The sequence below is a fragment of the Notolabrus celidotus genome, chromosome 3, assembly GCF_009762535.1.
Source record: "Notolabrus celidotus isolate fNotCel1 chromosome 3, fNotCel1.pri, whole genome shotgun sequence".
Classification (NCBI taxonomy): domain Eukaryota; kingdom Metazoa; phylum Chordata; class Actinopteri; order Labriformes; family Labridae; genus Notolabrus; species Notolabrus celidotus.
The window spans coordinates 39319382-39346730 of record NC_048274.1 but is presented as its reverse complement, the minus strand read 5'-3'; the positions used below and the strand labels follow the sequence as shown (position 1 = coordinate 39346730).

General features: G+C 43.1%; 1 protein-coding gene across 1 annotated transcript in view; it reads right to left on the bottom strand.

The window, feature by feature from the left end:
* Positions 1–7870: 7870 nt before the first annotated feature.
* Positions 7871–27349, bottom strand: part of LOC117810507 (mucin-5B-like) — a 41356-nt gene continuing 21877 nt past the window's right edge. Inside the window, exons 29-47 of the mRNA XM_034680372.1 lie at positions 24912–25673; positions 17474–17703; positions 16841–17012; positions 16035–16273; positions 15686–15869; positions 14821–15037; positions 14491–14678; positions 14335–14404; positions 14109–14227; positions 13975–14006; positions 13716–13884; positions 12993–13088; positions 12487–12527; positions 9527–12169; positions 9103–9201; positions 8730–8858; positions 8598–8637; positions 8361–8481; positions 7871–8211 (exon numbers count right to left, since the gene is read on the bottom strand). Of these exons, the coding sequence (XP_034536263.1) occupies positions 8007–8211; positions 8361–8481; positions 8598–8637; positions 8730–8858; positions 9103–9201; positions 9527–12169; positions 12487–12527; positions 12993–13088; positions 13716–13884; positions 13975–14006; positions 14109–14227; positions 14335–14404; positions 14491–14678; positions 14821–15037; positions 15686–15869; positions 16035–16273; positions 16841–17012; positions 17474–17703; positions 24912–25673 (5756 nt within the window). The 3' untranslated portion in view covers positions 7871–8006. The remainder of the gene's footprint in view (positions 8212–8360; positions 8482–8597; positions 8638–8729; positions 8859–9102; positions 9202–9526; positions 12170–12486; positions 12528–12992; positions 13089–13715; positions 13885–13974; positions 14007–14108; positions 14228–14334; positions 14405–14490; positions 14679–14820; positions 15038–15685; positions 15870–16034; positions 16274–16840; positions 17013–17473; positions 17704–24911; positions 25674–27349) is intronic.

The following is a 27349-nucleotide window of genomic DNA, read 5'->3' as shown; positions in this document are numbered from 1 at the left end:
GAAACGCACGTAGTTCAGGGGTAAAGTTCCTCTGGTCGAAAAATGCTTTAACAAAACCTTTAGTTAGTTCCAACACCTCTGTCCTGTATTGGAACTAAATGATACAACATAAAAAGTGAGCTATTGCTTCAATTGGTGCTGGATATGAGGCCCTCACCACAAAGTACAAGTGAGGTATCAGAGCATCAAGTGAATCAAGCTCATCAGTCAAAAAGTTACAAAATTAATTGTGGGGTTCCCCAGGGTTCAATTTTATGCCCAACTCTTTTTAATTTTTATATGTTACCCCTCGGAAGTGTCATCAGGAGGCACGGCATCAACTTTCATAGCTATGCAGATGATACACAGCTCTATATCGCCGTGTCTCCTGATGACCCAGGAACAAATGACACACTTTTTAAGTGTATTTTAGATATTAAGTCATGGATGGCAGAGAACTTTTTAAAGCTCAACCAGGAAAAAAAATCAGGTTTTAGTCATTGGTACTGGACCTCAGAGAGAGAAACTGAACACCAAACTCCAAGCACTGGCTCTAAACCCATGTGAGCAGGTAAAGAACCTGGGTGTGATCTTTGACTCACACCTCAGTTTTGAGCCACACATTAGAGAAATAACAAGAAAGGCTTTTTATCACCTGAAAAACATTACCAAAGTGCGTCAGTTTCTCTCTCAAGCCAATGCAGAGACACTAGTTCATGCTTTTATAACCTGTAGAATTGACTATTGTAATGCTCTTCTTTCTGGTCTCCCCAAAAAGAACATTTCTCAGCTTCAGCTGCTCCAAAACTCAGCAGCTAGAATGCTGACAAAGACCAGAAAGAGAGCCCACATCACACCAATTTTAAAGTCTCTGCATTGGCTTCCAGTATCTTTTAGAATAGATTTTAAGATTATTTTATTAGTTTTTAAATCTCTTAATGGTCTTGCTCCTTCTTATTTATCAGATTTGCTTTTATCATATGAGCCAGTGAGAGCCCTCAGGTCTTCAGGTAGTGGACTTTTAATGTTACCAAAAGTAAAAACTAAGACCCACGGTGAGGCAGCTTTTTATCATCATGGCCCACGCCTGTGGAACACCCTGCCTGAGGATCTGAGGGCGACCCAGAGCATCAATATTGTTAAGGCAAACTCAAGACCTACCTTTTTAGTCTTGCTTTTAACTGAGTTTTATTTTTATTCTTAATAGTTCTGTTTATTTATTATCTATTTCTAATTTAGTCACTTGTATTCTACTTTATTTATTTATGTACTTATTTATTTATTTTAAGTCTAGCATCTTAAGTTATTTTAATGGTTTAATATTTTAGTCTTTTATTATCTTAGAAATGTATTTTACTTTGGTGATTTTAATTTCCTGTGTTGAGTTTTAACATCTTTACCTCCAGTGTTTCCTCATTAAGATATCATGAGAGCTTTTCCTCAGTTCGTTCAGCAACTTCTTTTTTATTTTATTTATTTATTTTGTTTTTATTGTTTTTATTACTATTGTTGCATATTATGTTCTTAACCTTAGGATTATGGGGTGGGTTTGGGGTCGGGATCTTTTTCTTAATTTATTCTATTTGAAGTTGTTTTTATGTACAGTCATGGCCAAAAGTTTTGAGAATTACACAAATATTACATTTTCACAAAGTCTGCTGCTTCAGGGTTTTTAGGTGTTTTTGTCAGATGTTTCTATGGTATAATGAAATACAATTAGAAGCATTTCATAAGTATCAAAAGCTTTTATTGAGAATTACACAGAATTCATGCAATAAGTCAATATTTGCAGTGTTGACCCTTCTTTTTCAAGACCTCTGCAATTCTCCCTGGCATGCTGTCAATCAACTTCTGGACCAAATCCTGACTGATGGCAGTCCATTCTTGCATAATCAATGCTTGGAGTTTGTCAGAATTTGTGGGTTTTTGATTGTCCACCTGCCTCTTGAGGATTGACCACAAGTCTTCAATGGGATTAAGATCTGGGGAGTTTCCTGGCCAAGGGCCCAAAATCTTAATGTTTTGTTCCCCGAGCCATTTTGTTATGACTTTTGCTTTATGGCAAGGTGCTCCATCATGCTGGAAAAGGCATTCTTCATCACCAAACTGCCCTTGGATGGTTGGGAGAAGTTGCTCTCGGAGGACGTTCTGGTACCATTCTTTATTCATGGCTGTGTTTTTAGGCAAGATTGTGAGAGCCCACTCCCTTGACTGAAAAGCAACCCCACACATGAATGGTCTCAGGATGCTTCACTGTTGGCAAGAGACAGGACTGATGGTAGCGCTCACCTCGTCTTCTCCGAACAAGCCTTCCTCCAGATGCCCCAAACAATCGGAAAGGGGATTCATCAGAGAAAATGAGAAAATACCCCAGTCCTCAGCAGTCCAGTCCCTGTACCTTCTGCAGAATATCAGTCTGTCCCTGATGTTTTTACTGGAGAGAAGTGGCTTCTTTGCTGCCCTCCTTGACACCATTCCTGAGCAAGCTCTGCACTGGTGGTGGCCCGATCCCGCAGCTGTAACACCTTCAGGAGACGGTCCTGGCGCTTGCTGGACTTTCTTGGGCGCATTGGAGCCTGTTTGGCAACAATTGAACCTCTCCCCTTGAAGTTCTTGATAATTGGATAGACGGTTGACTGAGGTGCAATCTTACTCGCTGCTATAAACTTCCCTGTTAGGCCCTTTTTGAGCAATGCAATGATGGCTGCACGTGTTTCCTTGCAGGTAACCATGGCTAACAGATGAGGAACAATGGTGTCATGCACCATCTTCCTTTTAAAGTGTCCAGTCACTCAATCATGACAGATTGATCGCCAGCCTTGTCCTCATCAACACCCACACCTGTGTTAATGTGTGTGACACCTGTGTGTCATTGAAATGATGTTAGCTGGTCCTTTTGTGGCAGGGCTGAAATGCAGTGGAAATGTGTTTTTGGTGATAAAGTTCATTTTCAAGGCAAAGAGGGACTTTGCAATGAATTGCAGTTGAGCTGATCAGTCCTCATAACATTCTGGAGTATATGCAAATTGCCATTATAAAAACTGAAACAGCAGACTTTGTGAAAACTAATAGTTGTGTCATTCTCAAAACTTTTGGCCATGACTGTACATACACACATCACAGACCTGTACATCTTTCCTCGTTAAATCTTTATATTTTTATTTTATATTTCTGTAAATAATCTGTAGTCATCTGTAAAAGCTAAATGAAATTATTATTATTATTGTTGTAATTATTATTATTATTATTAGTAGTAGTATTGTTGTAATTATTATCATTGTTTTTATTGTTATCTTTATTATACATATATTTTCTTTCTTCTATACAGCTCTGTTTAACATTCATCTTTGGTATTCTTTAATTGTTTGTTATCTTGTGTTTTTTTTTCTATTTAAGCTTTAGCAATGATTACTTATGTTTTCCATGCTAATAAAGCCCTTTGAATTGAAATGAAATTGAGAGAGAGAGAGAGAGAGAGAGAGAGAGAGAGAGAGAGAGAGAGAGAGAGAGAGAGAGAGAGACAGAGAGAGAGAGAGAGAGAGAGAGAGAGAGAGAGAGAGAGACAGACAGAGAGACAGACAGACAGACAGACAGAGACAGACAGCATTTGCTTGCAGGTGTGCCTCTCTTGTGAAGTTTAAATGCTTTTATAACTGCTTGCTCAAAAATGAAAGTTGTAATCTTGGTAATCTGTTGGTGTGCAGTTCACATTGAAGATGATGTTTTTCTTTTTAAATGTTTGGGTCATTCTGGGAGAAGTCACAAAATTTCATGTGGGAAAAAAAGGATCAAAAGGGTGGTTTTCTCTGCTATTTGACATGGTGGTGGTCATTTTTGACCCATAAGACAACACAAGGGTTAAAAACTGCAGCATTACCATACTTTGGCCATTTAACCTAGGCACATTCAGAAAATTGTAGCTTGGTGATCACAGCTCCACTAGTGGGCAGCACAACCCTGATTAAAGCCATGTCTTCTTGAGTAGGAAATCACAGCCCCAATATCAATGTTCTCCCTGAGTCCTGAGCCCTGAACCCTGAGAATAGAATAGAATAGAATAGTCTTTATTTGTCATTGTCAGGTGAACAATGAAATTAGAAGCGCTGCTCCTGAAGGTGCATGTTATAAATACAAATAAAATAAAAACAGGTAGAAAATATGTATTAAAGACAATATAAACATAGTAATAATATAAAACAGGTGTCGAATATATACAGTCAGGTTGGGAGAAGAGGTATTTTGATTTAAGATATTGCACATTATATGAACAGTTTTCACAGTTCCTGGTATTGCACTTGACATAAATATTATTGCACAGTTATACATATAAATATTGCACATGAGGGTATTGCTTATGTCAGCTGTTTGTGGGTGTTTAGTGTTGTGATGGCTCTCGGGAAGAAACTGTCTCTGTGTTTGTCCGTGCTCTGTGTGACCTGTAGTGCCCACCAGAGGGCAGCAGGTTGAACAGGTGCTGACTGGGGTGGAATGAGTCCTTGATGATGTTGCTGGCTCTGCAGTGAGAGCTCGCCATGTCCTCCAGGTAGGGCAGAGAGGAGCTTAGTGAGCAGAGCTCCATTAGAGGGCAGCACAACCCTGGTTAAAGCCATGTCTTCTTAAGGAGTAGGAAATCACAGCCCCAATATCAATGTTCTCCCTGAGTCCTGAGCCCTGAGCCCTTCTTGACTTAATTGACATCACCTGGAAAGTGGTTGAGTGCCTGAGGCTGTAAGGACACAAAACTGTAGAACTGGGAATGGGACTGCACTCTGCGACTTCTCACATAACCTGCATGATGTCACGTAGAGGCATTAGGAATTTTCATTGTACAATTTTCACTTTACTCAAATTCAAGGCTCTTAAGGGACTGACTGACTGCCATGTGATCCAGGCTCTTACTCTACAGTCATGGCCAAAAGTTTTGAGAATGACACAACTATTAGTTTTCACAAAGTCTGCTGTTTCAGTTTTTATAATGGCAATTTGCATATACTCCAGAATGTTATGAGGAGTGATCAGCTCAACTGCAATTCATTGCAAAGTCCCTCTTTGCCTTGAAAATGAACTTTATCACCAAAAACACATTTCCACTGCATTTCAGCCCTGCCACAAAAGGACCAGCTAACATCATTTCAATGACACACAGGTGTCACACACATTAACACAGGTGTGGGTGTTGATGAGGACAAGGCTGGCGATCAATCTGTCATGATTGAGTGACTGGACACTTTAAAAGGAAGATGGTGCATGACACCATTGTTCCTCATCTGTTAGCCATGGTTACCTGCAAGGAAACACGTGCAGCCATCATTGCATTGCACAAAAAGGGCCTAACAGGGAAGTTTAGAGCAGCGAGTAAGATTGCACCTCAGTCAACCGTCTATCCAATTATCAAGAACTTCAAGGAGAGAGGTTCAATTGTTGCCAAACAGGCTCCAGGGCGCCCAAGAAAGTCCAGCAAGCGCCAGGACCGTCTCCTGAAGGTGTTACAGCTGCGGGATCGGGCCACCACCAGTGCAGAGCTTGCTCAGGAATGGCAGCAGGCAGGTGTGAGTGCATCTGCACGCACAGTGAGGCGAAGACTTTTGGAGGAAGGCCTGGTGTCAAGGAGGGCAGCAAAGAAGCCACTTCTCTCCAGTAAAAACATCAGGGACAGACTGATATTCTGCAGAAGGTACAGGGACTGGACTGCTGAGGACTGGGGTATTTTCTCATTTTCTCTGATGAAGTACAAGTTCAGGATGGTACAGTTACGTGGAAATTCTACTGGTGTAAATGTAGATGGGACTGCACGGTGGTGCTGGCTAGCGCTGTTGACTCACAGCGGGAAGGTTCCTGGTTCGAGTCCCTGGTCGGGTGCCTTTCTGTGTGGAGTTTACATGTTCTCCCTGTGCATGTGTGGGTTCTCTCCGGGTACTCCAGCTTCCTCCCACGGTCCAAAAACATGCTCTCCAGGTTAATTGGTCACTCTAAATTGCCCGTAGGTGTGAGTGTGTGGGTAAACAACAAGTGAATGGTTGTCTGTCTCTCCATTTTTGCCCTGTGATAGGTTGGCGACCTGTGCAGGGTGTACCCTGCCTTCCGCTCCAAGTCAGCTGGGATTAGCTCCAGCTCCCTGTGACCCCGAACGGGATAAGCGGTCAAGATAACGGATGGAAAATGTAGATGCCTTACAGTAATTACAGTCATTTCAGCAATCAGACGGATGTGCTTCATTGATCCCAAACTGGGGAATTCTGGTGTGACAACTGCTGAATATCAGACAGTTAAAACAACAAAGGAATAAATATGCGGCAAAAGGACCTGACAATAAAATCAAGATTCGCTCAGGAGTCTTACCAACAGATGGTGATAATGTGCAGATAAAATAATCAATTGGTTCTGAATTAATGTACTGAATTAATATGCAACTTGATCAAAAGCAGACCAAAGGGCACTTTGAGTTTGACTGAGACCATTAGGATGATATTTCTCTGCTGGGACACTTCACATTTTATTCTCTAAAGGGCATGGAGACACCACTTTTTAACAGTTAGTCCACGTTGGGGAAATCCAGGGTGCACTTTTTTCACATTCAATCCTCTGCAGGGGCATCCAAAGAGGACCTTCTTGCATTCAGTGCACTGGAGAGGCACGCAGAGGGCACTTTTAAACATCCAATCAACCGAAAGGGCATGCAGCAAAAAACACAAAATTAATGTCCTCATTATCATGGAGACATGGGAATATAACCAATTATGACCCTGCTTAAGTGGCCTGGACAGCACAAAATGCTTTCTCTGCTACACTTTTGATGAAAAACCAAACAAATTGTTCTTCTAGCTGCCTTTCCAGTGGATAATACACTGAAAAGTGCCCTCTGGAGGTCCTCCTAGGGGATAAAATGTTTGACACTGCCCTCTGGTTGCCCTTCCATTGAACTAAATTTAATAAAGTGTCCTCTGAATTGCCCCCAATTGGAATAACTGTTAAAAAAAGTAATGTTTGGATGCACCTTAAGAGAATAAAATGTGATAAAGTGCCTCATTGTTAACTTGTCTTGCTTTAAATGTTTGGCTGTCATGCAAGGTTTGTAAGTTAAGTTTAACAAACTAGAATATATATATTTTTTAAGTTATATTTTGTTGTCACTTTTGCCCTTTTTGCCTTTATTTTGATAGGACAGCTGAAGAGAGATAGGAAATGTGGGGAGTAGAGAGTGGGGGAAGACATGAAGGAAGTGGTTGACCGGCTGGGAATCGAACCAGCGATCCTGCAAGGAGGACTGTAGCCTCTGTATGACCGCTAGGCCACCAGCGCCCCTAGAATTTTTTTAATACATTTAATCTGTTAATTTTACTATTTGATTTTTATTGAACTTCTCAGTTTTTAAATAAACTATTGAAAAATACCAGATTAAATCTGACTACAATATGTGCTGTGTGCAGGGATAAAAACCAGAAGGGTCTCATACTTGCAGATGTATGTGTGCTGGGCTCTTAAAGCTGAACTTTAATCATAGCTATTCGCCTTTTTTTGCAAAGAGTCATGTGTACCTGTTGTTTTTGGCGATGTATAATTGAAAAACTATGGATTTTTTAAATCATCAAATTCTCACATTAACCTTCAAATTAAATGACATGACTGATTGTGTAAAAACATATCTTTCATCATGGAGATGATACAAACTGAAATAATTCAGGTTAGAAATAGTTTGTTGAGAAAATGGTTGTGATGACCGACAAAATACAGCATCTCTCAGACCCTTTAAGTACAGCTTATTATAGACTACAATAATATCAAACTGCCACAAAATGCTTACGAAATAAACTGACCGTCTTACAATACATATGAATGTCCACACCAGTGTTTATGTTGCACATACATAATTTTAATAATAATGAGTAAAAGAAGAAAGTTTACATCACAGTCTCATGTTGTGATGCTGAAAAAGAACTCAGCTTTGCTACAAATATTGAAAGCTGAAATTAATAAGAAGGTCTCGGGTCCGAAAGGGTTCAGTCCTGTGTTCAGCAGCGAGCGGGTGATCAGCGTCTCCTGCGGCGCTTCAATGGAGCATTTGTTGTTCCCCCCACACACTCTGCTTTGTTGCACTGACAGCTTTCCACTATGGTGTACTTGTGAGGAATCTTGGAGCCATCTGCACATTCAAGCTCCATCGTACCCTCACTGGTGGTGGCTTCTCGGCAACACTCACACTGGTGCATCATCGTGTTGGCAGCAGCAGAATACCTGCACACACAAAATAACTTTATTATTCCCACTAATCACAAAAATGCAGATCATGTCTTCATCCTCTAATCATGTTAGGATCTGCAACCATGTTAGGGTTTTCCAGGATCAAAATGGTGATAATCAGGTTTTGTGTTAAATATACTTACATAGACGTGCTTCCACAGTGACCAGCACAGTACGTCATGTTGACCGGCTTCTTGCTCACACAGTCATTCACCTTGATGACCTCCTGCTTACTCAGAAGCTCACACACACTGCGCAGCTTGCCTGTAAGACACATTAACAGTTCTGTCAATGGTTCCAACATGCTCTAATAATAACACACAGCTATGTCCTCTCAATAAGGAGTTGTGATCATAAAAAGTATGACTCCAATAACTTACAGGTTCTGCAGCATCCAGTAGAGTCAGTTGTCTCTGTACCCTGGAGGAGGAAGACACATGTTGTGTGTGAGACACAGACAAAATGTTTTAAAGAGGTCAGGTGTATCAGCTGCAGAGGTTTGATTAACTCACAGGTTCACAGTCCAATGGATTATAGGCAGGACAGACAGTCTTGGTCTCCTGAGTAATAAGCTGACCGTTGATGTTGGCGCAGGTATACTGCACACACTTGTTACCAGGAAGGACAAATGTTTCGTTGACCTATACAATAAGAAAAAGCAGAAGCCACTTCAGGAAAAAAAGATGTGATCATTTTTAAACCTTTTCAGCTCAGATGCCAGCCTTGGCTTTATATAAATAAGGCTGTCATTTTTAATTCAGTTTCATAGTTTTCAACATGTAATTCAAAGCTTTTACATTTTCAAAGAAGTGAAGATTTGAAATGTTAATTCAATTTAAGAAATAAGCAATTCATTATTACAAGGCTCATAGTGACATAACTGACCTCAATGATATGTGTTTTGTTGTCAGGTGCAACGAGGAAGCAGCTCTTCTGGACGCACTTCCCACAACACTTATCAGGTACAGCCTGGTATTCAAAACCCTGGAAGTAAAGTGTTATAGAGTGAGGGAGAAGAAGAAAAAAACTCTTTGTGCGACAAGCAGTTGGAGTGAAATACTGTCTGCTAAGAGTCGTGGTAACTTTGCTGTAGTATATGTGTAGTTATTATGCTAAAATTTTTCAGTGACCAAAACATTTCCAAATCTGGATGACTGATAAATTAATAAATTAGCATATCTGTACATAAAGTCTAAGTAAACTGTAAGATGGGTATAAACTGTGAACTCTGAACTACAAAAGGAAAGAGCTTTTCAGAAGGAGAGGGTCACTTGTGTGCATTTGTGGGTAAGACAAGGGAACAACTTACTTCAGAGCAGTTTGTTTTGCAAACAATTGGGGTGCAGTGAATGATGTTCAGCTTGGTGACTGGATCCATACGTGGGCCACAATAACACTCCTCACAGGGCCCAGGAGTAAAAGGCTGTACTGTTCCAGTTGTTGTAGTGCCTGATGCTTGTCCAAGACCTCCCAGTGTTGTTCCTGATGGTTGTCCAGCACCTCCTACTGTTGTTCCTGATGGTTGTCCAGCACCTCCCACTGTTGTGCCTGATGGTTGTCCGGCACCTCCTACTGTTGTGCCTGATGGTTGACCAGCACCTCCTACTGTTGTGCCTGATGGTTGTCCAGCACCTCCTACTGTTGTTCCTGATGGTTGTCCAGCACCTCCCACTGTTGTGCCTGATGGTTGACCAGCACCTCCTACTGTTGTGCCTGATGGTTGTCCAGCACCTCCTACTGTTGTGCCTGATGGTTGTCCAAAACCTCCTACTGTTGTTCCTGATGGTTGTCCAGCACCTCCTACTGTTGTGCCTGATGGTTGTCCAGCACCTCCCACTGTTGTGCCTGATGCTTGTCCAGCACCTCCCACTGTTGTTCCTGATGGTTGTCCAGCACCTCCCACTGTTGTGCCTGATGGTTGACCAGCACCTCCTACTGTTGTTCCTGATGGTTGTCCAGCACCTCCTACAGTTTTGCCTGATGGTTGTCCAGCACCTCCCACTGTTGTGCCTGATGGCTGTCCAGCACCTCCCACTGTTGTGCCTGATGGCTGTCCAGCACCTCCTACTGTTGTTCCCAATGGTTGTCCAGCACCTCCTACAGTTGTGCCTGATGGTTGTCCAGCACCTCCCAGTGTTGTTCCTGATGGTTGACCAGCACCTCCCACTGTTGTTCCTGATGGTTGTCCAGCACCTCCCACTGTTGTGCCTGATGGTTGTCCAGCACCTCCTACTGTTGTGCCTGATGGTTTACCAGCACCTCCCACTGTTGTTGCAGATGGTTGTCCAGCACCTCCCTCTGTTGTGCCTGATGGTTGTCCAGCACCTCCTACTGTTGTGCCTGATGGTTGTCCTGCACCTCCCACTGTTGTGCCTGATGGTTGACCAGCACCTCCTACTGTTGTTCCTGATGGTTGTCCGGCACCTCCCACTGTTGTTCCTGAAGGTTGACCAGCACCTCCCACTGTTGTGCCTGATGGTTGTCCAGCACCTCCCACTGTTGTGCCTGATGGTTGTCCAGCACCTCCCACTGTTGTTCCTGATGGTTGACCAGCACCTCCCACTGTTGTGCCTGATGGTTGTCCAGCACCTCCCACTGTTGTGCCTGATGGTTGTCCAGCACCTCCTACTGTTGTGCCTGATGGTTGTCCAGCACCTCCTACTGTTGTTCCTGATGGTTGTCCAGCACCTCCCACTGTTGTGCCTGATGGTTGACCAGCACCTCCTACTGTGGTTCCTGATGGCTGCCCGGCACCTCCTACTGTTGTGCCTGCAGGTTGTCCTGCACCTCCCACTGTTGTGCCTGATGGTTGTCCAGCACCTCCCACTGTTGTGCCTGATGGTTGACCAGCACCTCCTGCTGTTGTTCCTGATGGTTTACCAGCACCTCCTACTGTTGTGCCTGATGGTTGTCCAAGACCTCCCAGTGTTGTTCCTGATGGTTGACCAGCACCTCCCACTGTTGTGCCTGATGGTTGACCAGCACCTCCTACTGTTGTGCCTGATGGTTGTCCAGCACCTCCCACTGTTGTGCCTGATGGTTGACCAGCACCTCCCACTGTTGTGCCTGATGGTTGACCAGCACCTCCTACTGTTGTTCCTGATGGTTGTCCAGCACCTCCCACTGTTGTGCCTGATGGTTGACCAGCACCTCCTGCTGTTGTTCCTGATGGTTTACCAGCACCTCCTACTGTTGTGCCTGATGGTTGTCCAAGACCTCCCAGTGTTGTTCCTGATGGTTGACCAGCACCTCCCACTGTTGTGCCTGATGGTTGACCAGCACCTCCTACTGTTGTGCCTGATGGTTGTCCAGCACCTCCCACTGTTGTGCCTGATGGTTGACCAGCACCTCCCACTGTTGTGCCTGATGGTTGACCAGCACCTCCTACTGTTGTTCCTGATGGTTGTCCAGCACCTCCTACTGTTGTTCCTGATGGTTGACCAGCACCTCCTACTGTTGTGCCTAATGGTTGTCCAGCACCTCCCACTGTTGTTCCTGATGGTTGTCCAGCACCTCCTACTGTTGTTCCTGATGGTTGACCAGCACCTCCTACTGTTGTTCCTGATGGTTGTCCAGCACCTCCTACTGTTGTGCCTGATGGTTGACCAGCACCTCCTACTGTTGTGCCTAATGGTTGTCCAGCACCTCCCACTGTTGTGCCTGATGGTTGTCCAGCACCTCCCACTGTTGTTCCTGATGGTTGTCCAGCACCTCCCACTGTTGTGCCTGATGGTTGTCCAGCACCTCCCACTGTTGTTCCTGATGGTTGTCCAGCACCTCCCACTGTTGTGCCTGATGGTTGTCCAGCACCTCCCACTGTTGTTCCTGATGGTTGTCCAGCACCTCCCACTGTTGTGCCTGATGGTTGTCCAGCTGCTGTTGTGCTGATTGGCTGTCCAGGTGTTGGTGTTGATCCTGACGGCGAACCTGGTGTTGGTATTTTTGAACCAGGCTAAAAATATAAACATTTTTAATCAATGTCAGCTCTTCCAAAATTTCAATGTCTAAAAAAAAAATATGTTGCTCAATATCTATTCTTACTCATTTAAACCAAATAAGATGCGTTAAAAGTAGTTCAAAATGACTAACTCAAAATTGAATTTTATCAAAAGTTTTAGTTTTTTCCTTCACTAATCTATAAAGGTATTTTGCTGAAACAAACATATATTCAATAACTGACTGTAGCTTATCTTGCACCTTATATCACCCATCCTTTTGTACTGGAACATTTTCAAAATGTGTTTATTAATGTCAAGACTGTAAACTTACCATGTACTCAGTGCCTTCATAGACGCATACACCTTTAGGCACTGTGAAAACAAAAAAGGCATAGGTGAGAGCAATATTGACTCCTGTTGAATAAATCATTTCAAATAAGTTTCTTTTTTGTCATCTAATTTTATACAACATAACTCTCCCTTCAAAACTATAAAGCCCTTCTGAAGAGTTTTAAAGTTGGTATTAACGGAATGAAGTTAAAACCAAAGCCTCTATATTCCTTTTAAAAGTAAATGAGACATTGATGAGATGATTGCTTTTCTTTATATTTAACTCCTGTGTTTGCTGTTTGTCAGTGTCAGGCATGCTGATTAACAGCCTACTGCTGAAAGAGGTTTTTTTTATGTGAAAGACACAATGTGAGTAAATCATTTGACACAAAATAGATTTTCTCATATCTCAGCCTTCTTCAGGATTTACAGTTCTACCTTTCATTACATATTGTACCACAGTAGATTATTCTCGGTTGACAGATGCACACTGATAGAGCCACATACCACAGAGGTAGGTCTGGCAGCAGATGCCAGGTTTGACTGTACGTTGGAAGCCCAGAGGACAGGTCATTGGTTCAGGACACAGAGCGACGTCACATTCTGTTGGATAGAAGAAGATAGGAGGAATAAGAGCATGTGTTGGAGACTCACTGCAACTACTTGCACACCTTAGGTAGATACCAGCTCAAGATCAGATACTCGAGCTGAGACCAATCACAGGATTACACACACATGCTCCACTGGTTCCATCAACAATCAAGGCCACAGATATTCACACAGACTGTCCAGTGCCCGTATACACAGTACAGGAAACAGCCATGGATTCTTTGTTTTTATTGACAATTTGAATTTAGTGTGGAAATATTTCTACAGCACTGAATACTATAAACTCCATGACAGTCCATTTCCCTTTATCTGATCCTGCATCTTCTTCTGTGACTGCACAGACTCCTCAACTGACCACTACCACCCCTGCTAGCTCCTCTTACAACCTTGTCATTGTTTGGCTCTCCAGGTACCTTTCCCCAAACATATCCTTACTCACCAGACTGGTATTCATTCTATTATTAGGATAACGTACCCATCTGTATTAACAAATCTCAATCATGGACCCCTCACTCATAAGTAGTGAATGAGAGGTGATTCACTATAGTCAAACCACTTTAACAGGTTCAGTGTAAAAGCAAGTGAAACAATAGTCTCTACTTCCAGACACTACAGACTCACCACATGAATGTTTTGAGCAGCAGCCGTCTGTCTTGGTGACTAGCTTCTGGCCAAGCTCAGTGCAGTTAGGAGTCTGCTGTGTTTCACATGGAGCTGGCTCACACTGGACGCTCATGGAGTCCTTGTCACATTCACAGATGTCGCAGCCACTGGTCCATGTTTCACCAGGCTGATTAAAAGAAAAAATAGAAAACAGTTCAGACATTGCATTTCTCTGCTAAGTGTACACAATGTTGTATTTATGAACCAGAAATCTCACCATTTTTGGTCTTCCATCGGGTCCAACACAATCTGCAGATCAAACAGAAATAATAAATGTGCTGTTGTGTCAGCCTTTGTGTGAAATATGTCATGACCTAGTCAAAGCAAGTTTGTTTAAAGATTTCAGCTTACTGCAAGAGGCGACACATTTTTCATAGACTTGGTTGAATAAGGTGGTGCCTTCGGGACAGAAGCAACCCTCCTGGGTGTCATTAGATGCTGTACTTCCTGCATTGAACTTGTTGTTGTATCTGATGACAGACATTCAATGTGTAGTTATTACAGTGATAAGTAAACTTATTCAATGAATTGACATGTTATACAAAAGATTACACTGTTCACACAACATGTAGTTTACCTGTCATTGCATGTTGGCTCCACACTGGGGCCACAGGCCTTGTACACCTTGTTGTCTGGACACTTGTGCTCTGTTAAATGGAAATATATTTATATACGCATTTTTGAGAACTCCACAACAACTGTAGTGTTTTACAATAAAGACAATAATACTCACCACACTGCCCATTGGTAGCATTCCTCCAGTCAACACAGACTCCTTTTCTAGAACACTCAGCAGCATAGGCTTCCAGGCTGGAGCAGCTGGCGTTGCTACTAGTATTATTGCCACTGTTGCAGGTGTCAGACTTACAGGATGCAACGAATGGGCCTGGGGGTATGACTGAGTTGCACTGTTCAAATACACTAGTAGAAAAAGAACACACAGGTCAGAACATTTTTCAGAAAACATGATCATAGCAATAAAATAGTAACTAACAGCCTGATTTAACAAAGAGAGAATCGGTTAAAATTCGGACACAGGAAATAGTGGATGACTACCCCTCACCTGCTGGTTAGGATTTCACAGATGGCAGGTCTGCATGGGAGCTTTGTTGTTGTGGGTTGAGAGGTAGTCCCAGGTACTTTTGTTGTTGTCATTGGGGGTTGTGTGGGGATTTCACATGGTGTCTCTGTGATAGCCCAGTGGTCTGCAGAGATGGAGCACCTTTCCACCATGCCATTTGGAGAACGGCAGTCATTGGCCTGATTATTGTCACAGTTCCCTGGAAAAGGAGAAGTGGTAGTAGTTCATATGTGAAAAGAGCCCTGGGGTTACTTTGACTCTTTCCATTCAAATATGGCTGATCCACATCCATGTTGGTTTGTGATTTATATAAAAATCTTTGCATGCACGTGTATGTCTGCACAGTTTTATGAACTGGAACAAAATAATCTCATGCTATTCTCTGTCTCATCATTATTGCTAATGAGGAAAACCGGAAAGTTTTTTTTTAAGGGTAACAAAAAGTAACTTTAATTGATATGGCACCTCTTCTTGATTATTGTGACCATCACATTTTACAAGCATGCTCATCCTATGAAGCTAATGGCACCAACTGGTTTGAAGAATGCAGTTTATAACAATTTAATGCATTAAAGAAAGTAGACAGAAAAAAGTACACCACTTTGGATCAGAAGTTACACTAGGAGGATACTTGGGCCCCTTTTCTATATTAAGTGTCAGCTGCACTACTTAGAGTAATCATGTATCCTATCCCAATTACAGGTTGGCCACGACACTGGCGTGTCAGTAGGTCCAAATAGCAGCATTAAAATATTTCAGAATAATTTTTTCAGCCGATGAATGGCCTATAGTCCTTACTGAACAGGGTCAGAAAAAAAACAGCTGTATGCATGTTCTAGTAACTCACCACACTGGCCCTCAGTATTTCCACCAAAGAGTGATTCAGGAATCCTGATACTGAAAGAGGATTGTTTATAGATAACTTTTGTCTTGATTGAAGGTAATTCCAGAGTGATCTCCATATCTGTGCCAGTGAGGAACAGAACAGAATTGCTGTAGGCGGGATAGACGCGTTTTTCATTCACGTATACCTGTAGAACAAGGGGGACAAAATACAGACAGGAGTGACATATCCAACTCTGACAGCATTTAATCACACCACTTAAAGAGACAAATTGACTATTAAGTCTCAAAACAATAAATACAGTGAGAACAATTAAACAACAAATGTCTTGATATTTTTAAAGGTTGCTTACCACAAGGCCTACATCCTTCAAGGTAGTCAAAACTATCTTGTAGGACTCAAAATAAACAATGACAGCCTGGGGACAGAATGAGCTGTCTGAAGGATCACACTTCTGATTATCCACTATTATAGTCAGGTTGTATTTAGTTATGATCTCTTTGACCAGGACGTAGTCGCAGTACTCTTTGAATGAGTAAGGTTTTCCATCAAACGTGTTGTAGTGCTCTTTACTCACAACACCACACACACCTACAGGATAAGAAGAACAATATAGTTAGTAAAAACCCAAAAGTTAGCAATAGGTGTCATCCTCTGTATCCCTCACTTGGCTAAATTGAGCTATTGGTTGATTGCTCAGTGGCTACTACCTGATGAGATTTTGATGCATTTAGGGGATTGTCAAGCGTGCGGTAAAAAATGTAACAGTAAATTTTGACTTGTAACAAGATCCGTCAACATAGCTTTCTAAACTGGTAGGTTAAACCTTAACAAACTAAGAGGCTTTGTCAACATCTCAATGCAACCGCACTACTTGATCAATCCAAAGTAAAGCTATTGAAAGCCTATTTGATTTAAAAATAAGTGGCACTAACACCAAGGTGCTGAGAAATGTCATAAAACTATTAATGCGGACATTAAATAGCATTGTTACTTCCTGAATACTTTTGCATTGTCACATTTAAGGTGACTGTAAATCTTTTTAAGAGGGATGAAATATTAACAGTTTCAGAACACTGATACATGATATCATCCTGTGCACCAAAACTCACTATTCCCTCATTATTAACTATTTCCAGATGCTACATTTCAACTTACATTCACATTCATAGTGGTAACAGCAATCAGATTCATCGTAGACCTTAACAGCCTGGCGTCCATTGGCACATATAGGTTGGTCTACTTTTGGACAGGTTTTAGGCTTCGTTGTTACCTTACTATCTTCACAGATAGCTATAGTGCAGTTTTCAACCATCCAGGACTCTCCATTCTGAAAAGAGGTTGAGAAGCAGTGTGTCATACTAAAGGAAACTGGGATGTCTTCAAGAATTGCAATTCACAATATTTTACAGTACACAGAGCTTTCTCTTCGCATAATTAAATTGATTTTTTCCCAAATTAATTAAATTAATCTCAAACTAAATCTGACCATGCTGCCTTATCTGGTCTGGTATTTTGCATGTTGTTTAAAATTTTGAATAAATATTGTTTACTGATATATCACATTATTTTTTAATTTAGCTGTATTTTATGTATTTGATAAATAAATTACTGACAACTATTTATAACCCCATTATTAGAAGTTCTTTCAAAATAAATGATTGTCCCTTTGGTAGCACAACTTTGAAAAAAATTTAGCACATTTTTATCAAGGCTACACGTCTGTTGGCATGTAATTAAAATTAAGACACGCAGGCAGGTAGCTGGCCAAACTGTTGGATTGTTTTGTACCTTTCTTGTTTGGTTCATATAGATGCAGTCTTTGGGTGAAGGCAGGGTTGTTGAGCTTGAAAGTGTGGCATTTAAAGTGGTGCTGAATGCTGAAGTGGTGGAACCAGAAGCAGTGGTGGATATTGTTGGTGTTGTGCATGGATCAAAATGTGTCTCAATCTTACAAGATGCATTACAGTATGCAGTTGCACAATATCCTTCTCCATCAGTGACATTATACACCAAATCCCCTGTGAAATGAGAAATGCAATTTAATGTAAGTGCAAAATTATAAAAGCTAATTGATTACAAAATAAGAAGTAACAAAAACACTACAAATATAGATATATGTAGTCATAGTCATATACTCATATGTAAATGAAGGGTAACTCACCAGGGTAATATAGTGTCTCATTGTGGCGGCAGACACACAATGTTGTGGCAGTACTGGGACTGAAGGATATTGTTGGAAGAATAGGAGTTCTGGCTTCTATGGTTGTGGCTGATCCAGTTGTGGTGATGGTCGTGGTCCCTGGAAGGGTCGTCGTTATTGTGCCAACAGATGTTGAAGTTTTAGTTGTAGATCGAGTAGTAACTGTTGTAGTTATAACAGTTGTGTTCAGATACGAAGGTTTTGATGTAAAAGTTGTAATTGGTGGCGTTCCAGTAACAACAACAGGTGTTGTGCTCAAAGGAGGCAAAGTGTTAGAGGTGGAAACAGGACCAGTGGTGATTTCAGTTGGTGTTTTGGTTGTGCCAATGCTTACTGTTGTTGCTTTGGATGTTGTTGTCTCTCCAGCTTTTGTTGTGGTTTCTTTAGTAGTTCCTGTGCTTGGTGCCTGCGTAGTTGTTGTTGCAACAGAGGGTTTGGATGTTACAACTGTACTAACCTCTGGACTTGTTGTTCCAGTGACCTCTGGTCCTGGGGTTGTAGTTTCAACAACAGCAGTTGTAGCAGTTGTTTGGGGTCCAGTGGTCTCTTCAGTTGGTGGTTTGGTTGTGCCAATGCTTACTGTTGTTGCTTTGGATGTAGTTGTCTCTCCAGCTTTTGTTGTGGTTTCTTTAGTAGTTCCTGTGCTTGGTGCCTGAGTAGTTGTTGTTGCAACAGAGGGTTTGGATGTTACAACTGTACTAACCTCTGGACTTGTTGTTCCAGTGACCTCTGGTCCTGGGGTTGTAGTTTCAACAACAGCAGTTGTAGCAGTTGTTTGGGGTCCAGTGGTCTCTTCTGTTGGTGGTTTGGTTGTGCCAATGCTTACTGTTGTTGCTTTGGATGTTGTTGTCTCTCCAGCTTTTGTTGTGGTTTCTTTAGTAGTTCCTGTGCTTGGTGCCTGAGTAGTTGTTGTTGCAACAGAGGGTTTGGATGTTACAACTGTACTAACCTCTGGACTTGTTGTTCCAGTGACCTCTGGTCCTGGGGTTGTAGTTTCAACAACAGCAGTTGTAGCAGTTGTTTGGGGTCCAGTGGTCTCTTCAGTTGGTGGTTTGGTTGTGCCAATGCTTACTGTTGTTGCTTTGGATGTAGTTGTCTCTCCAGCTTTTGTTGTGGTTTCTTTAGTAGTTCCTGTGCTTGGTGCCTGAGTAGTTGTTGTTGCAACAGAGGGTTTGGATGTTACAACTGTACTAACCTCTGGACTTGTTGTTCCAGTGACCTCTGGTCCTGGGGTTGTAGTTTCAACAACAGCAGTTGTAGCAGTTGTTTGGGGTCCAGTGGTCTCTTCTGTTGGTGGTTTGGTTGTGCCAATGCTTACTGTTGTTGCTTTGGATGTTGTTGTCTCTCCAGCTTTTGTTGTGGTTTCTTTAGTAGTTCCTGTGCTTGGTGCCTGAGTAGTTGTTGTTGCAACAGAGGGTTTGGATGTTACAACTGTACTAACCTCTGGACTTGTTCCTGTGACCTCTGGTCCTGGGGTTGTAGTTTCAACAACACCAGTTGTAGCAGTTGTTTGGGGTCCAGTGGTCTCCCCTGTTGGTGGTTTTGTTGTGCCAATGCTTACTGTTGTTGCTTTGGATGTTGTTGTCTCTCCAGCTTTTGTTGTGGTTTCTTTAGTAGTTCCTGTGCTTGGTGCCTGAGTAGTTGTTGTTGCAACAGAGGGTTTGGATGTTACAACTGTACTAACCTCTGGACTTGTTCCAGTGACCTCTGGTCCTGGGGTTGTAGTTTCAACAACAGCAGTTGTAGCAGTTGTTTCGGGTCCAGTGGTCTCTTCTGTTGGTGGTTTAGTTGTGCCAATGCTTACTGTTGTTGCTTTGGATGTTGTTGTCTCTCCAGCTTTTGTTGTGGTTTCTTTAGTAGTTCCTGTGCTTGGTGCCTGAGTAGTTGTTGTTGCAACAGAGGGTTTGGATGTTACAACTGTACTAACCTCTGGACTTGTTCCTGTGACCTCTGGTCCTGGGGTTGTAGTTTCAACAACACCAGTTGTAGCAGTTGTTTGGGGTCCAGTGGTCTCCCCTGTTGGTGGTTTTGTTGTGCCAATGCTTACTGTTGTTGCTTTGGATGTTGTTGTCTCTCCAGCTTTTGTTGTGGTTTCTTTAGTAGTTCCTGTGCTTGGTGCCTGAGTAGTTGTTGTTGCAACAGAGGGTTTGGATGTTACAACTGTACTAACCTCTGGACTTGTTCCAGTGACCTCTGGTCCTGGGGTTGTAGTTTCAACTACAGCAGTTGTAGCAGTTGTTTCGGGTCCAGTGGTCTCTTCTGTTGGTGGTTTAGTTGTGCCAATGCTTACTGTTGTTGCTTTGGATGTTGTTGTCTCTCCAGCTTTTGTTGTGGTTTCTTTAGTAGTTCCTGTGCTTGGTGCCTGAGTAGTTGTTGTTGCAACAGAGGGTTTGGATGTTACAACTGTACTAACCTCTGGACTTGTTCCAGTGACCTCTGGTCCTGGGGTTGTAGTTTCAACAACAGCAGTTGTAGCAGTTGTTTGGGGTCCAGTGGTCTCTTCTGTTGGTGGTTTGGTTGTGCCAATGCTTACTGTTGTTGCTTTGGATGTTGTTGTCTCTCCAGCTTTTGTTGTGGTTTCTTTAGTAGTTCCTGTGCTTGGTGCCTGAGTAGTTGTTGTTGCAACAGAGGGTTTTGATGTTACAACTGTACTAACCTCTGGACTTGTTCCTGTGACCTCTGGTCCTGGGGTTGTAGTTTCAACAACAGCAGTTGTAGCAGTTGTTTGGGGTCCAGTGGTCTCTTCAGTTGGTGGTTTTGTTGTGCCAATGCTTACTGTTGTTGCTTTGGATGTTGTTGTCTCTCCAGCTTTTGTTGTGGTTTCTTTAGTAGTTCCTGTGCTTGGTGCCTGAGTAGTTGTTGTTGCAACAGAGGGTTTGGATGTTACAACTGTACTAACCTCTGGACTTGTTCCAGTGACCTCTGGTCCTGGGGTTGTAGTTTCAACAACAGCAGTTGTAGCAGTTGTTTCGGGTCCAGTGGTCTCTTCTGTTGGTGGTTTAGTTGTGCCAATGCTGACTGTTGTTGCTTTGGATGTTGTTGTCTCTCCAGCTTTAGTTGTTGTTTCTTTAGTAGTTCCTGTGCTTGGTGCCTGAGTAGTTGTTGTTGCAACAGAAGGTTTGGATGTTACAACTGTACTAACCTCTGGACTTGTTCCAGTGACCTCTGGCCCTGGGGTTGTAGTTTCAACAACACCAGTTGTAGCAGTTGTTTGGGGTCCAGTGGTCTGTTCTGTTGGTGGTTTTGTTGTGCCAATGCTTACTGTTGTTGCTTTGGATGTTGTTGTCTCTCCAGCTTTTGTTGTTGTTTCTTTAGTAGTTCCTGTGCTTGGTGCCTGAGTAGTTGTTGTTGCAACAGAGGGTTTGGATGTTACAACTGTACTAACCTCTGGACTTGTTCCAGTGACCTCTGGTCCTGGGGTTGTAGTTTCAACAACAGCAGTTGTAGCAGTTGTTTGGGGTCCAGTGGTCTCTTCTGTTGGTGGTTTGGTTGTGCCAATGCTTACTGTTGTTGCTTTGGATGTTGTTGTCTCTCCAGCTTTTGTTGTGGTTTCTTTAGTAGTTCCTGTGCTTGGTGCCTGAGTAGTTGTTGTTGCAACAGAGGGTTTGGATGTTACAACTGTACTAACCTCTGGACTTGTTCCTGTGACCTCTGGTCCTGGGGTTGTAGTTTCAACAACAGCAGTTGTAGCAGTTGTTTGGGGTCCAGTGGTCTCTTCAGTTGGTGGTTTTGTTGTGCCAATGCTTACTGTTGTTGCTTTGGATGTTGTTGTCTCTCCAGCTTTTGTTGTGGTTTCTTTAGTAGTTCCTGTGCTTGGTGCCTGAGTAGTTGTTGTTGCAACAGAGGGTTTGGATGTTACAACTGTACTAACCTCTGGACTTGTTCCTGTGACCTCTGGTCCTGGGGTTGTAGTTTCAACAACAGCAGTTGTAGCAGTTGTTTGGGGTCCAGTTGTCTCTTCAGTTGGTGGTTTAGTTGTGCCAATGCTTACTGTTGTTGCTTTGGATGTTGTTGTCTCTCCAGCTTTAGTTGTTGTTTCTTTAGTAGTTCCTGTGCTTGGTGCCTGAGTAGTTGTTGTTGCAACAGAAGGTTTGGATGTTACAACTGTACTAACCTCTGGACTTGTTCCAGTGACCTCTGGTCCTGGGGTTGTAGATTCAACAACAGCAGTTGTAGCAGTTGTTTGGGGTCCAGTGGTCTCTTCTGTTGGTGGTTTGGTTGTGCCAATGCTTACTGTTGTTGCTTTGGATGTTGTTGTCTCTCCAGCTTTTGTTGTGGTTTCTTTAGTAGTTCCTGTGCTTGGTGCCTGAGTAGTTGTTGTTGCAACAGAGGGTTTGGATGTTACAACTGTACTAACCTCTGGACTTGTTCCAGTGACCTCTGGTCCTGGGGTTGTAGTTTCAACAACAGCAGTTGTAGCAGTTGTTTGGGGTCCAGTGGTCTCTTCAGTTGGTGGTTTTGTTGTGCCAATGCTTACTGTTGTTGCTTTGGATGTTGTTGTCTCTCCAGCTTTTGTTGTGGTTTCTTTAGTAGTTCCTGTGCTTGGTGCCTGAGTAGTTGTTGTTGCAACAGAGGGTTTGGATGTGACAACTGTACTAACCTCTGGACTTGTTCCTGTGACCTCTGGTCCTGGGGTTGTAGTTTCAACAACAGCAGTTGTAGCAGTTGTTTGGGGTCTGGTGGTCTCTTCAGTTGGTGGTTTTGTTGTGCCAATGCTTACTGTTGTTGCTTTGGATGTTGTTGTCTCTCCAGCTTTTGTTGTGGTTTCTTTAGTAGTTCCTGTGCTTGGTGCCTGAGTAGTTGTTGTTGCAACAGAGGGTTTGGATGTTACAACTGTACTAACCTCTGGACTTGTTCCAGTGACCTCTGGTCCTGTGGTTGTAGTTTCAACAACAGCAGTTGTAGCAGTTGTTTGGGGTCCAGTTGTCTCTTCAGTTGGTGGTTTTGTTGTGCCAATGCTGACTGTTGTTGCTTTGGATGTTGTTGTCTCTCCAGCTTTTGTTGTTGTTTCTTTAGTAGTTCCTGTGCTTGGTGCCTGAGTAGTTGTTGTTGCAACAGAAGGTTTGGATGTTACAACTGTACTAACCTCTGGACTTGTTCCAGTGACCTCTGGTCCTGGGGTTGTAGTTTCAACAACAGCAGTTGTAGCAGTTGTTTGGGGTCCAGTGGTCTCTTCTGTTGGTGGTTTGGTTGTGCCAATGCTTACTGTTGTTGCTTTGGATGTTGTTGTCTCTCCAGCTTTTGTTGTGGTTTCTTTAGTAGTTCCTGTGCTTGGTGCCTGAGTAGTTGTTGTTGCAACAGAGGGTTTGGATGTTACAACTGTACTAACCTCTGGACTTGTTCCAGTGACCTCTGGTCCTGGGGTTGTAGTTTCAACAACAGCAGTTGTAGCAGTTGTTTGGGGTCCAGTGGTCTCTTCTGTTGGTGGTTTTGTTGTGCCAATGCTTACTGTTGTTGCTTTGGATGTTGTTGTCTCTCCAGCTTTTGTTGTGGTTTCTTTAGTAGTTCCTGTGCTTGGTGCCTGAGTAGTTGTTGTTGCAACAGAAGGTTTGGATGTTACAACTGTACTAACCTCTGGACTTGTTCCAGTGACCTCTGGTCCTGGGGTTGTAGTTTCAACAACAGCAGTTGTAGCAGTTGTTTGGGGTCTGGTGGTCTCTTCAGTTGGTGGTTTTGTTGTGCCAATGCTTACTGTTGTTGCTTTGGATGTTGTTGTCTCTCCAGCTTTTGTTGTGGTTTCTTTAGTAGTTCCTGTGCTTGGTGCCTGAGTAGTTGTTGTTGCAACAGAGGGTTTGGATGTTACAACTGTACTAACCTCTGGACTTGTTCCAGTGACCTCTGGTCCTGGGGTTGTAGTTTCAACAACAGCAGTTGTAGCAGTTGTTTGGGGTCCAGTGGTCTCTTCTGTTGGTGGTTTTGTTGTGCCAATGCTTACTGTTGTTGCTTTGGATGTTGTTGTCTCTCCAGCTTTTGTTGTGGTTTCTTTAGTAGTTCCTGTGCTTGGTGCCTGAGTAGTTGTTGTTGCAACAGAAGGTTTGGATGTTACAACTGTACTAACCTCTGGACTTGTTCCAGTGACCTCTGGTCCTGGGGTTGTAGTTTCAACAACAGCAGTTGTAGCAGTTGTTTGGGGTCTGGTGGTCTCTTCAGTTGGTGGTTTTGTTGTGCCAATGCTTACTGTTGTTGCTTTGGATGTTGTTGTCTCTCCAGCTTTTGTTGTGGTTTCTTTAGTAGTTCCTGTGCTTGGTGCCTGAGTAGTTGTTGTTGCAACAGAGGGTTTGGATGTTACAACTGTACTAACCTCTGGACTTGTTCCAGTGACCTCTGGTCCTGGGGTTGTAGTTTCAACAACAGCAGTTGTAGCAGTTGTTTGGGGTCCAGTGGTCTCTTCAGTTGGTGGTTTGGTTGTGCCAATGCTTACTGTTGTTGCTTTGGATGTTGTTGTCTCTCCAGCTTTTGTTGTGGTTTCTTTAGTAGTTCCTGTGCTTGGTGCCTGAGTAGTTGTTGTTGCAACAGAAGGTTTGGATGTTACAACTGTACTAACCTCTGGACTTGTTCCAGTGACCTCTGGTCCTGGGGTTGTAGTTTCAACAACAGCAGTTGTAGCAGTTGTTTGGGGTCCGGTGGTCTCTTCAGTTGGTGGTTTTGTTGTGCCAATGCTGACTGTTGTTGCTTTGGATGTTGTTGTCTCTCCAGCTTTAGTTGTGGTTTCTTTAGTAGTTCCTGTGCTTGGTGCCTGAGTAGTTGTTGTTGCAACAGAAGGTTTGGATGTTACAACTGTACTAACCTCTGGACTTGTTCCAGTGACCTCTGGTCCTGGGGTTGTAGTTTCAACAACAGCAGTTGTAGCAGTTGTTTGGGGTCCAGTGGTCTCTTCTGTTGGTGGTTTGGTTGTGCCAATGCTTACTGTTGTTGCTTTGGATGTTGTTGTCTCTCCAGCTTTTGTTATGGTTTCTTTAGTAGTTCCTGTGCTTGGTGCCTGAGTAGTTGTTGTTGCAACAGAAGGTTTGGATGTGACAATTGTACTAACCTCTGGACTTGTTCCAGTGACCTCTGGTCCTGGGGTTGTAGTTTCAACAACAGCAGTTGTAGCAGTTGTTTGGGGTCCAGTTGTCTCTTCAGTTGGTGGTTTGGTTGTGCCAATGCTGACTGTTGTTGCTTTGGATGTTGTTGTCTCTCCAGCTTTAGTTGTGGTTTCTTTAGTAGTTCCTGTGCTTGGTGCCTGAGTAGTTGTTGTTGCAACAGAAGGTTTGGATGTTACAACTGTACTAACCTCTGGACTTGTTCCAGTGACCTCTGGTCCTGGGGTTGTAGTTTCAACAACAGCAGTTGTAGCAGTTGTTTGGGGTCCAGTGGTCTCTTCAGTTGGTGGTTTGGTTGTGCCAATGCTTACTGTTGTTGCTTTGGATGTTGTTGTCTCTCCAGCTTTTGTTGTGGTTTCTTTAGTAGTTCCTGTGCTTGGTGCCTGAGTAGTTGTTGTTGCAACAGAGGGTTTGGATGTTACAACTGTACTAACCTCTGGACTTGTTCCAGTGACCTCTGGTCCTGGGGTTGTAGTTTCAACTACAGCAGTTGTAGCAGTTGTTTGGGGTCCAGTGGTCTGTTCTTTTGGTGGTTTTGTTGTGCCAATGCTGACTGTTGTTGCTTTGGATGTTGTTGTCTCTCCAGCTTTTGTTGTGGTTTCTTTAGTAGTTCCTGTGCTTGGTGCCTGAGTAGTTGTTGTTGCAACAGAAGGTTTGGATGTGACAACTGTACTAACCTCTGGACTTGTTCCAGTGACCTCTGGCCCTGGGGTTGTAGTTTCAACAACAGCAGTTGTAGCAGTTGTTTGGGGTCCAGTGGTCTGTTCTGTTGGTGGTTTGGTTGTGCCAATGCTTACTGTTGTTGCTTTGGATGTTGTTGTCTCTCCAGCTTTTGTTGTGGTTTCTTTAGTAGTTCCTGTGCTTGGTGCCTGAGTAGTTGTTGTTGCAACAGAGGGTTTGGATGTGACAACTGTACTAACCTCTGGACTTGTTCCAGTGACCTCTGGTCCTGGGGTTGTAGTTTCAACAACAGCAGTTGTAGCAGTTGTTTGGGGTCCAGTGGTCTCTTCAGTTGGTGGTTTTGTTGTGCCAATGATGATTGTTGTTGCTTTGGATGTTGTTGTCTCTCCAGCTTTTGTTGTGGTTTCTTTAGTAGTTCCTGTGCTTGGTGCCTGAGTAGTTGTTGTTGCAACAGAGGGTTTGGATGTTACAACTGTACTAACCTCTGGACTTGTTCCAGTGACCTCTGGTCCTGGGGTTGTAGTTTCAACTACAGCAGTTATAGCAGTTGTTTGGGGTCCAGTGGTCTCTTCAGTTGGTGGTTTTGTTGTGCCAATGCTTACTGTTGTTGCTTTGGATGTTGTTGTCTCTCCAGCTTTTGTTGTGGTTTCTTTAGTAGTTCCTGTGCTTGGTGCCTGAGTAGTTGTTGTTGCAACAGAGGGTTTGGATGTTACAACTGTACTAACTTCTGGACTTGTTCCAGTGACCTCTGGTCCTGGGGTTGTAGTTTCAACTACAGCAGTTGTAGCAGTTGTTTGGGGTCCAGTGGTCTCTTCTGTTGGTGGTTTTGTTGTGCCAATGCTTACTGTTGTTGCTTTGGATGTAGTGGTCTCTCCAGCTTTTGTTGTGGTTTCTTTAGTAGTTCCTGTGCTTGGTGCCTGAGTAGTTGTTGTTGCAACAGAGGGTTTGGATGTTACAACTGTACTAACCTCTGGACTTGTTGTTCCAGTGACCTCTGGTCCTGGGGTTGTAGTTTCAACTACAGCAGTTGTAGCAGTTGTTTGGGGTCCAGTTGTCTCTTCAGTTGGTGGTTTGGTTGTGCCAATGCTGACTGTTGTTGCTTTGGATGTTGTTGTCTCTCCAGCTTTTGTTGTGGTTTCTTTAGTAGTTCCTGTGCTTGGTGCCTGAGTAGTTGTTGTTGCAACAGAGGGTTTTGATGTGACAACTGTACTAACCTCTGGACTTGTTCCAGTGACCTCTGGTCCTGGGGTTGTAGTTTCAACAACAGCAGTTGTAGCAGTTGTTTGGGGTCCAGTGGTCTCTTCTGTTGGTGGTTTTGTTGTGCCAATGCTTACTGTTGTTGCTTTGGATGTTGTTGTCTCTCCAGCTTTTGTTGTAGTTTCTTTAGTAGTTCCTGTGCTTGGTGCCTGAGTAGTTGTTGTTGCAACAGAAGGTTTTGATGTTACAACTGTACTAACCTCTGGACTTGTTCCTGTGACCTCTGGTCCTGGGGTTGTAGTTTCAACAACAGCAGTTGTAGCAGTTGTTTGGGGTCCAGTGGTCTCTTCTGTTGGTGGTTTTGTTGTGCCAATGCTTACTGTTGTTGCTTTGGATGTTGTTGTCTCTCCAGCTTTTGTTGTGGTTTCTTTAGTAGTTCCTGTGCTTGGTGCCTGAGTAGTTGTTGTTGCAACAGAGGGTTTGGATGTTACAACTGTACTAACC